We start from the raw sequence: 12,039 nt of genomic DNA on the forward strand, positions 1-12,039 counted from the left end.
GTATTAGGCAAGAACTTTCGAAAGCTGATTGGAGGCAGATGTTCGCAGGTAACAGGTACAGCTGGAATATGGGAAGCCTTCAGAAATGAGATAACGAGAATCCAGAGAAAGTATATTCCTGTCAGGGTGAAAGGGAATCCTGGTAGGTATAGGGAACGCTAGATGACTAAAGAAATTGAAGGTTTGGTTAGAAAAAGAAGGAAGCTTATGTCAGGTATCGACAGGATAGATTGAGTGAATCCTTAGAAGAGTATAAAGAAAGTAGGAGTATACTTAAGAGGGAAATCAGGAGGGCAAAACGGGGACATGAGATAGCTTTGGCAAATAGAATTAAGGAGAATCCAAAGGGTTTTTACAAAGATATTAAGGACAAAAGGGTAACTAGGGAGAGAATAGGGCCCCTCAAAGATCAGCAAGGAGGCCTTTGTGTGGAGCCATAGAAAATGGAGGAGATACTAAATGAACATTTTGCATCAGTATTTACTGTGGAAAAGGATATGGAAGATATAGACTGTAGGGAAATAGATGATCTTGCAAAATGTCCAGATTACAGAGGAGGAAGTGCTGGATGTTTTGAAATGGTTAAAGGTGGATAAATCCCGAGGACCTGATCAGGTGTACGCGATAACTCTGTGGGAAGCTGGAGAAGTGATTGCTGGGCCTCTTGCTGAGATGTTTGTATCGTCGATAGTCACAGGTGAGGTGCCGGAAGACTGGAGGTTGGCAAACATGGTGCCACTATTTAAGAAGGACAGTAAAGGCAAGCCAGGGAACTATAGACTAGTGAGCCTGACCTCAGTGGTGGGCAAGTTGTTGGAGGGAATCCTGAAGGACATGATGTACCTGTATTTGTAAAGGCAAGGACTGATTAGGGATAGTCAACATGGCTTTGTACATGGGGAATCATGTCTCACAAACTTAGTTGAGTTTTTTGAAGAAGTAACAAAGAAGATTGATGAGGGCAGAGCAGTAGATGTGATCTATATGGACTTCAGTAAGGCGTTCGACAAGGTTCCCCATGGGAGACTGATTAGCAAGATTAGATCTCATGGAATATAGGGAGAACTAGCCATTTGGGTACAGAACTGGCTCAACAGTAGAAGACAGAGGGTGGTGGTGGTGGAGGGTTGTTTTTCAGACTGGAGGCTTGTGACCAGTGGAGTGCCACAAGGATCGGTGCTGGGCCCTCTACTTTTTGTCATTTACATAAATGATTTGGATGTGAGCATAAGAGGTACAGTTAGTAAGTTTGTAGATGACACCAAAATTGTAGGTGTAGTGGACTACACTTAATAGTAAGGTCCTAGGGAGTGTTGCTGAACAAAGAGAGCTTGGAGTGCAGGTTCATAGCTCCTTGAAAATGGAGTCACAGTTAGATAGGATAGTGAAGAAGGCGTTTGGTATGCTTTCCTTTATTGGTCAGAGTATTGAGTACAGGAGTTGAGAGGTCATGTTGCGGCTGTACAGGACATTGGTTAGGCCACTGTTGGAATATTGCGTGCAATTCTGATCTCCTTCCTATTGGAAAGATGTTGTGAAACTTGAAAGGGTTCAGAAAAGATTTACAAGGATGTTGCCAGGGTTGGAGGATTAGAGCTACAGGGAGAAGCTGAACAGGCTGGGGCTGTTTTCCCTGGAGCATCGGAGGCTGAGGGATGACCTTATAGCGGTTTACAAAATTATGAGGGGCATGGATAGGATAAATAGGTTTAGGGTGAGAGGGGAAAGATATAAAAGAGACCTAAGGGGCAACTTTTTCACACAGAATGAGCTGCCAGAGGATGTGGTGGAGGCCGGTACAATTGCAACATTTAAGAGGCATTTGGATGGGTATATGCATAGGAAGGGTTTGGATGGATATGGGCTGGGTGCTGGCAGGTGGGACTAGATTGGGTTGGGATATCTGATCGGCATGGACGGATTGGACCGAAGGGTTTGTTTCCATGCTGTACATCTCTATGACTTTATGACTCTCTTTGTATTGCCTTGTACATTACCATATAATCTTTTCTCATTTATCTTTTGGTTTTTAATTTTCCTCTTCATTTGTTGTGCCGTGGCTGGTTTTCCTCTGTATTTTGTGCATCACATTTTACATAACTCTCTTTTGTTTCTCTCTTTCTTGATTTATCCATTTGTGGTCCAGCGAGTTTTTGTTTTGATTTCCTCTGCCTCTGTTTTTCTCGCCTAATAGAAAATGTTTGGACTGACTTTACTTTTCTTGAAGACATACCTAATTTAATGTTTTCCTGGCTAACCTTAGCTTCCAAACCTCCTGTGCCTTACCTCAGTTCAAATTGCTTAAATGATCTCTCTTCTAATTGGGTATTTACTTGAGACCTCATTATGTTATGATCACTCTTACATTTGATACAGATTTATCTTATGAAGTCTTTTATGTCTGTGTAAATAAGTTATCTTCTCACTTGTATCCTCAGTATGTGCATGGTTAGAGTTTACATTCTTGTGTTTTGTGACTATAAAGCAAATTGTAAAGTAATCACTTTCACTGTTATGGCTCAATTATCTGTTCTGCCCTTTTCCTCCTCGTGCTGTAACTTTTAAAAATTGTTTATCTCATAAATTAAAGATCTGCCAACAATCCACTTTCAAATCTCTCCCAGTTATAACAGTGTAAGTAACTTATCTGAAGGTGTTTCATCCATTTTCACTTTATGTTCTCAGTGGACACAGGTCCATAGTACAAAGCAGGTAATTCTAACTTCTTACTGATCAACCCCAACTAACTTATAGTTTTCAGGAATGCTGCATTAGAGTAATACCATCTATAGACATAACTGTGTATCTACAATGGGGTGAATTTTGACGCTGATGGAAATGTGTTGCTGGAGAAGCACAGCAGGTCAGGCAGCATCTAGGGAACAGGAGAATCGACGTTTCGGGCACTGGCCCTTCTTCAGGAATTTTGACGCTGTGTGAACTTATGTAATATGTGTATTATATCAAAAATCAATGGAAAAGTGGTTTAAAATGAACTGCCAGTATGGTATTGCCTGTTTCCCAAAGTCAAAAGGTCCCCTGAGAACTCTTAATTTTGTAGTGCTAACCTCAGTTCAACTTTGATTTAAAATGCTTAAATTTTGATAGTGTACCAACATCCATTGTGTGGCAGCTGCTGGAAGAAATAGTAAGAGGTGGACAGTCACAATGACAATTTGTTCCTTCCATATCCGACAGCCAGACAGATCCTGAATATGGGTTCACGACCATACATGTAGAAGATCATCAGAAGCAAAAGTAGATTAGATTAGATTAGTCCACACCGACCGTCCAAAGAGTAACCCACCCAGACCCACTTACCCCAGAGTAATGCACCTAACCGACACATCCCTGAACATTATGGGCAATTTAGCACTGCCAATTCACCTAACCCAGGCCATTCAGTTCATCAAGTCTGCTCCATTCTCTGAAATAATGGCTGATCTCCTAATCCTTATCTCCATTTTTTTCCCCAGAACCCTTGATCCTCTTCGTGATTAAAAATCTGCCTATCTTAGTTTTGAATATACTTAAAGACCTGGATTTGACAGCCCTCTGTGGTAAAGAATTCCACAGCTTCACCACTCTCTGAGAGAAGAGATTCCTATTTATCTTTCTATTAAATATGCCACCTCATGTTCTGAGATGATGCCACCTCATGTTCTGAGGTCCTAGACCCTCCAACAAAAGGAAACAACCTATCCACGTAGACCTTGTCAAGTCCTCTGAGAATCTTGACATTTTCAATAAACATGTATCTCCTTCTTCAAAACCTGATCAGAGGGCTGATTCTACTCAACCTCTCCTCATAAAACAGTCTCTGCAAACCTGGTATCAGTCTAGTCAACTTTCCCTGGACTGCCTCCAATGCCAATAAAACTCCCCTTTGAAGAGGTTAGCTGCATATTGCCATGAGTAGTTTTGTAGTAGGGGGTGAACTGGAAATTGTGGAGGCACCGGGGTCTTGGCTGCTAGCTGGAAAGTTAACAAGAGTCTTGCAAGTATGCCCAGTGCACATTGTTCCACAGACTCTTGATAGGCTCGTGACGGGCCTTCCCCATAATCAAGGACCTCAGGAAGTCCTTGCCTAGGGGCAGCTGATTAATCAGGAACCAGCAGGACAGCTGAAACACAGCATCACTGCTGAGATGATGGCTTCAGCTGTTGTAACATCCATTCAGGCCAAAGCAATGATGGGAGGTGGGGGGCGGTGTCACAGAGAATTAGGGATAGCTCTGTCTGATTTCTGATGCATTTGATCAGAGACTTTATACATTTGGGTAAAGGAACCACTCTGAGTCTTTGCCTCCCATCTGCCCCTCTGATCAGGATTTGAAGAAGGAAATACATGTTTATTGAAAATGTCAAGATTCTCAGAGGACTTGACAAGGTCTACGTGGATAGGTTGTTTCCTTTTGTTGGAGGGTCTAGAACCTCAGAACATGAGGTGGCATCATCTCAGAACATGAGGTGGCACGGTGGTTAGCACTGCTGCCTCACAGCGCCTGAGACCCGGATTCAATTCCCGCCTCAGGCGACTGACTGTGTGGAGTCTGCACGTTCTCCCCGTGTCTGCGTGGGTTTCCTCCGGGTGCTCCGGTTTCCTCCCACAGTCCAAAGATGTGCAGGTCAGGTGAATTGGCCATGCTAAATTGCCCATAGTGTTAGGTAAGGGGTAAATGTAAGGGTATGGGTGGGTTGCGCTTCGGCGGGTCGGTGTGGACTTGTTGGGCCGAAGGGCCTGTTTCCACACTGTAATGTAATCTAATGTAATCTAATCTAAAAACCTTTCCCAGGTTGCTGTATCCAGCCAGTGTCCAATTGCTTTACCTGTCAAACTCCCCATTTGATGAAACCTTCAACCCACTGCTGGTGCAATGAAACACCAAAGAAGTGATTCATTGCACATTTTACAATTTACAAACTTGCAAACTTCCAAATTTAGGATATCCACAGGCTTTCTTGCCATGAATTTAGTCAGGTTAGAGACAGGAAGGCAACCAGCAATGTCCCATCTCAACAAATGCCCACCCAACATTAAAACTCGCCACAAGATTCTCTCATGGCCTACAAATTGGAACCAGAGGCGGGAGGCGATGGCCTATTGGTATTATTGCTGGGCCACTAATCCAGAGACCTGTGTAATGTTCTGGCGATCTGAGTTCAAATTTCATCATGACAGAGGGTGAAATTTGATTTCAATAAATTTCTGGGATTAGAAGTCCTAACAATGACCGTGAATCAATTATCAGAAAAACCTACCTGGTTCACAAATGTCCTTTCAGGAAGGAAACTGCTGTCCTCACCTAGTCTGGCCTACATGTGACTCCAGACCCACAGCAATGTGGTTGACTCTTAACTGCCCTCTGGGCAATTTGGGATGGGTAATAAATGCTGGCCTTGCCAGGGATGTCCACGTTCCGTGATTGAGTAAAGAAAAGTCAATATGACGAGATGTGGGCAGCTGGAGGAGGATGGCAAAACATAATTTGCAGTTTACCCAAATAGTTTGGCTGAAAATGTTTGCTTCAGTTGTAGCCCCCAGCTTTGGCCATTCCATCTTTCCACACTTTATTACTTTTGACAATTCCCACATTGTCATTGCAGAGAATTTGCACGTTGGAAGGTGAGAAATACAGCGGTCGAAAGGAGGGACTTAATCCGGAACCCCATCCCACTAATGCCAGAATTCCAGAGAAGCATCCGCTTGCTGGGAAGGAGGCCTTCAACCCAGCAGGTGATAGACACCATCATCCGAAAATACGGAACGCATGTTCTATCATCAGCAGTCCTTGGAGGTAAGCCTCTGCCGTAAACCACTGCACTTATCAACCACGGTATAATAGTGGAGAATCCATTTTAGAGACTGTGTTAACTTGAGGGCGCTCCATTCATACATTGCAAGCTGCTAAACATGGAACTTAAAAACTTTGAACTTGTGGATTCGGTTTGCAAATTGTATTTCTTTAAGACCCACACCATTATGATTTGACATAGACTGCCATCCATTCACCATGGCTGAGTTAAACTCACTGCCTCACAACACTGAGATTAGCTGATGGACATGTCAGGAAGAAGGTTCACCACCACCTTCCTGAGGGTAGGTAGGGGCAGGAAATAAATGCTTATATTGCTAGCATTTTTGGTCAAAACCGAAGAACAATTTAAAAAAAATCCAGGCTGGAGCTGCATGGTGTTCCTCTGGATATTATGGCTTCATTGTGATTACATGCCTTGCATTTTAAACTGTTATAATGGGCCATTGTTTCTACTGGGTTAATGGACCTTTTTGTTGCATTAGTTTACTCCTGGCCTGGTGTGTTGGTATCCCATACCGGCATACCAATTTTGCATGTTGTATTTCCTATAATGTATTTGGGATTCACTCTATATTCTTGTCCAATGCAAATATAAGCATTTAATTCAGAAGAGAAATTCTGAGTGGTTGGAAATCAATCAAGTCAAAGCATCAAGAGATGGATGGAGAGATAAATTAGGAAGACTCTTTGAGCAGGAGAAAAGTGTAAAAAGAAAAATTACTGGCAGAGAGGTACACCAGAGATAAATGAAATGCAAAGCAACTAGAGAGACCACTGGACATGCAAAAGTGTGCTACCTAGAGCAACACTGACTTTATTTGTTTTTATGAAAAGAGAATAGGCAATACACTGTACAACTGTTGGCAATTTCTCTCTGTCAGTTGACAGTATCATTTTGTTGAAGAAACAACATTAGTGACAGCAGGTGAATGATGAAAGAGCAGTTAGTCGAATAGAACAGATAAGCTGATGGCAACATGTTACTCCTTTGGTGCGTATAGAATGAGGAGAAAATAAAAATCGAGAAGTGACAATGATATAAATTTCTTAAGCTTCAAAAAGTTCAATGAAGCTGGGAGATCTTTGTTGATCGTATGAACTTAACATGATTAAACAGACTGACAGTGCAGCAATCCTCAGTCTCAACTTTTAAACAATTCATTCAGCAGGATTGATCTCCCACTTAGTGAGCAATTCGGGCAAGTACACCTGCATTAATCAACACTGATTACTTTGCATTGAAAGGTTTAGAATGCTGAGTCTTGGGTCACGGTATGTGTTGATCAAATGTGAACCTGGAGTTGGATGAGTGGTCCATTGGAACCTGTGAAAACCAGTCCTTCAATCTAGTGGGCATTTCCCCTCAATATTTTAACTCTGAATTTGTGTAAATGATGATGACACAACTCTGCTTGACTTGACCAATATCCATTTGAGTGGCAATGTACATAGAATGTTGAATAATTAAGCTGCTATTTTGTGGAATCCTAATTAGTTGTGTCCTCCACTGTCATGAAGCAGGACTCAAATCCCAATAGGGACAGTGATACTTTTAAGGGAAGTGCCTTCTGTTTCCACAGGTCACATGTTCTGATGGTCTATTTTTTGGTGGATAAGGATCTAGAGCTGTGAACAATTTACATTCCATGGAGTAGACATGGAGTGAGTGATTTTTCAGGAGGAGAAATTTTGAACATATTGATTGAGATGCAGCAGACTTCTCAGTTTAGTACATCCAGGCCAGGATTAAAATCTACATAGAATCCCACAGTGAGAAGAAGACCATTTGGCCAATCAAGTGCACACCACCCCTCTGAAGAGTATCACCCCCCCGGACCCACCATATCCTTGTTTCCCATGGCTAATTCACCTCACTTGTACATCCTTGGTCACTGTGAGCAATTCAGTACGGCCAATCAGGCTAATCTGCATATCTTCAGACTGTTGGAAGAAGCTAGAGCACCTGGAGGGAAAACATGCAGACACGGGGACTGTGTGCGAACTCCCCACTGACAGTTGTCTGTGGCTAGAATCGAACATGGGTCTCTGGCACTGTGCTCACCACTGAGCCACCGTGCTGCCCTATATAGTCAGCTGTCCTTTGGGCAATCCAGCTGACTCAGGAATCCTGTGGGTACCTGATGGAAACTGCTCACTATTCAGTACTCATCATTAATCTCTCTCAAATCGGCAGAAAGAATAGATGATGTGCAATACTATTCTGAGGTTGCCCAGTCAAGTTTATTATTCATGATCATTCTTGCATTTGTTTGGCTGGATAGCTTGTTTACAGCCTGGAGTGATGCCAGCTTTGTGGATTCAAATCCCACATTGGCTTCACCGTCTTCTCAACCTCACCCCTCGTGAGGTGTGGCAACCCCTCAGGTTTGACTGACAGTTGTCTCTCGTTAATGAGAAAGCAGCTATCTGGGACTATAATGATGTTACCTGTATTCTTGGTTGCAAGCATTTGGAAAGCATCGTGATTCTCCTTGTCAGGAGAATAATTTTTTTTCATCTTAAAAATATTGCAGCACGGGAAGAGGCCACTCAGCCTATCGTAATAGGGAGGTGGCACTGTGATAATGATACTGGATATATGTTCAAATCCCAACACAGTTGCTGGTGAAATTTTAAATTCAACTAAAGCAAAACTCTGACATGAGTGTAGAGGTGACCATACAATGATCCTCAATTGCTCTAAACCCCATCTGATTTACTAATATCCTTTCAGGAGGAATATCCGCCATCCTTACCCAACTTGACCTACATATGATTCCAGATCCACAGAAGCTTGGTTCCTGATTGCACTCTGCCAAGCAAACCACTCAGTTCAAAGGAGTGTAAGGACAGACAACAAATGCTGGCCTTGTCTACAATGCCAACACACCATCAAAGAATAAAGAAATAAATTGCCTCTTTCAGCTTCTTGAAAGATCTACCCAATTAGTCCAACTCTCTATCTTTTCAATCTAGTCTTGAAATGTTCCCACTTCTCTCCTACAGTTATTATTGATTCTGCTTCTACCCACTCATTCAGGTGGTGAATTCGAGGTCATTGCATATCAGGGCATAAATGAAACTGTCCTAATCTCACCTCTGGCTCTTTTTCCAATTACCATAAATCTATATTTAATATGTTATCCCAGTCCAAATCCAGCAACTGTTTTGACAATTTCGCCTTTCCAGACCCTGCAAAATATCTGAACGTAAATCTTGAAACTGCTTTTGTGTGAATCAGCAGTAATCCATACAATACAAATTGGTGGAGAGAGAGCAAGTTGATATTTTGAGTCCAGATGACTCTTCATCTGACCTCTGACCCACTGCAATTTCCAGCATTTTTTGTTTTCGCTACAGATTCCAGCTTCTGTAATAATTTGATTCTACAAGTTGGTGCTTTGTTTCTCATGACGCAATATTATATAACTGAAGCAACTAGATTTGGAAATGTAAACATTTGCAGATTTGGTGCTTTGTTCAATAAGTCTTAATACAATACATGTAATTTAAACATTATTAAAAGTTAAATGTAGAAAGTTGCCTTCTAAACTTTTCTTGTGTGCAAACTTTTCAAGACCCAGTGCAAGTTGCAGGAATGTATAATGAAGTTGTGAGTGATGTTGATACTGGCAAATGTATTTTGGGTGCATAAGAGAAATAACGAGGTGTCACTTAATGACTATCATTAGGATAGCAAAGGGTATTGATTGCGTCGTGTCTAATGGATGACTGAGATCACATTTCATCTCTTCCCTGAAAACATTATAGCATTATTTTACTAGTATGTTGCTCCTCCTCAGTCCAATCTCTCTCTTCATCTTATGAATACATAGCGAGACTGGGTTTAAACTCAAAGATCTTGTGCACATTAAACAGCATGCCATCCATCATAGTGAAGTTGATTTTCTTTTTGTAATAAAGTATTTTTATCACGTCCTGGGAATGACATGATCAAATGTATAAATATGCCAAATGAAAACTGCCCAGGAATATTATTTTAAAAGTGCTAAGTATGCTAAGATATAATTTATTACATCATAAACACTCCCCAATGTAGCATTCCTCATCTGTTTAATTCCACCGTACTATTGCTCCCTGCAGTTCTGGATGGTATGCAGTGGATTTGAATTGTTTTATTCCCAAGCTATCCACACTTTTCTTGAATAACTTTAATGTAAAATTTGATCCTTAATCTGATTGTTTTTTTTCTGTGGATAGTCCATATCTAGTAAAAACAAATTTGAATAACTCTCCTCTGATGTTTTCAGCTACGATATTGTGTAATGGAATGTCCTCTGACAATCTCGTTGACACATCCATTATGGTCAATAGATACTGATTCCTCCTTTTTGTCTTAGATAGGGGTCCTATCCAAACAATTAAGACTCTTAAAAAGGTTTCTCAAATGTGAGAATGGATATTAAGGGTGCTGGATTTATCACTGCCTGAGTATTTCCTATTGCCTGACACGTATGACATGTCCAGCAAAAGTCAACCACATCCTTCTGCAGTTCAGGCCAAAAAACAAACTGTTTTTATATTTTGGCCTCAATCTTCCTGACTTCCAACTGGTAATTCATGTGCTGCCTGCTATATGTCCTTTCAGAAACCTACTGGTAATACAACTTGATGAAGTTTTGCCCATTTCCATTTGCCTAAATATGTGATGGTCTTCATTTCCTCATCGAGCTTCATTGTTAACGAAATAGCATTCTGGGAAAAACTCAGATTCTTCTACTGCATTTTTTTTTAATACAACTGCTTTAGGTTTTCATCTTTTTTTGTAATTCAACTCGCTTTTCTAAACCAAAAATATTTACTTTGTCCTTCACCTGTACTTGTTCTTTTTCTCAACCTATTTCAACTTCCTTGTCTGTACTCTCTGGTTTTTCCTGTTTCAATCTGCAGCTTTGTTATCACAACTTCAAGAAAAATCCCAGGATATACTTCCTGTAACACTTGAGTTGTCTGACTTTCCATTGGCTTTTCTACAACAGTAGGCACTTTCTCACATGTAATCCAGCTATAAACTGAATTTCTCTGTTACTCCAATTACCACTTCACCACTTTGCACAGGATTTTCCAACCTCACTTTATATAATGGAGCACTGCTCTTCTCACCATGACTTCCATATATTACCACCTTTTCTCGTAGTACTCCTTCGGAATAATAAATCTCTTCATCACTCATTATGACGGTAGCATGGTGGCTCAGAGGTTAGCACTGCTGCCTCACTACACCAGGGACCCAGTTCCGATTCCACCCTTGGATAGCTATCTGTGTGGAGTTTGCATGTTCTCCCTATATTTGTGTGGGTTGGGGTGCTCTGGCTTCCTCCCACAGTCCAAAGATGCGTAGGTTAGGTAGATTGGCCATGCAAAATTGCCCATAGTGCCCAGAGGTGTGTTAGCGAGGTTGATTAGCCATTGGAATTGCAGGGTTACACGGATGGGGTCAACCTGGGGACAATGCTATTCAGAGTGTTGGTGTGGACTTGGTGGGCCGAATGGCCTGCTTCCACACTGTAAGGATTCTCTAAATAAAAAGGATTGACTTGCTCCCGTGTCTCTTAAAATTTTGATTTCTTTACCTGCTCCTCCTGGCATACATGAGTATACCTTACCCATACAAGTAAATTCTTTAAAAGAATCTGACACTTTCTTCTGAACCAATGCCTGACCAGGTTGTACCTTTATTGCAGGTTTTTTTAGCTCCCACTGTGCTTTCCTTTACCACCTTAACAAACCCCAACGGCATATCCTGTTTCCCACATCAGTCTTCACAGTGCTTTACTTAAACCACCAACACTACACCTTCATGTGGCCTACTCCATTACAGTGAAAACACCAGCGCTTTTTTATACTTCTCTTTCCCCCTCATGGGTTTCCTTTTTACCCTGTGGTAAACTATCTTCACTGAGATCTCTTTTTTCCTTACTGCCTGAGGATTTCCCTCTTATAGACAATAGGCAATTGGTGCAGGAGTAGGCCATTCTGCCCTTCGAGCCTGCACCACCATTCAATATGATCATGGCTGATCATCCTTAATCAGTATCCTGTTCCTGCCTTATCTCCATAACCCTTGATTCCACAATCCTTGAGAGCTCTATCCAACTCTTTCTTAAATGAATCCAGAGACTGGGCATCCACTGCCCTCTGGGACAGAGCATTCCACACAGCCACCACTCTCTGGGTAAAGAAGTTTCTCCTCATCTCT

At 41.6% G+C, this 12,039-nt stretch overlaps 1 protein-coding gene across 4 annotated transcripts in view; it reads left to right on the forward strand.

Annotated features, from left to right (window-relative positions):
- Positions 1–12,039, forward strand: part of brinp1 (bone morphogenetic protein/retinoic acid inducible neural-specific 1) — a 371,924-nt gene that overhangs the window by 259,621 nt on the left and 100,264 nt on the right. For all 4 annotated transcript variants that reach the window (XM_043719925.1, XM_043719928.1, XM_043719927.1 and 1 more), the window contains exon 3: positions 5,608–5,798. In XM_043719925.1, the coding sequence (XP_043575860.1) occupies positions 5,608–5,798 (191 nt within the window). The remainder of the gene's footprint in view (positions 1–5,607; positions 5,799–12,039) is intronic.

Source organism: Chiloscyllium plagiosum, chromosome 30, assembly GCF_004010195.1.
Source record: "Chiloscyllium plagiosum isolate BGI_BamShark_2017 chromosome 30, ASM401019v2, whole genome shotgun sequence".
NCBI classification, from domain to species: Eukaryota; Metazoa; Chordata; class Chondrichthyes; order Orectolobiformes; family Hemiscylliidae; genus Chiloscyllium; species Chiloscyllium plagiosum.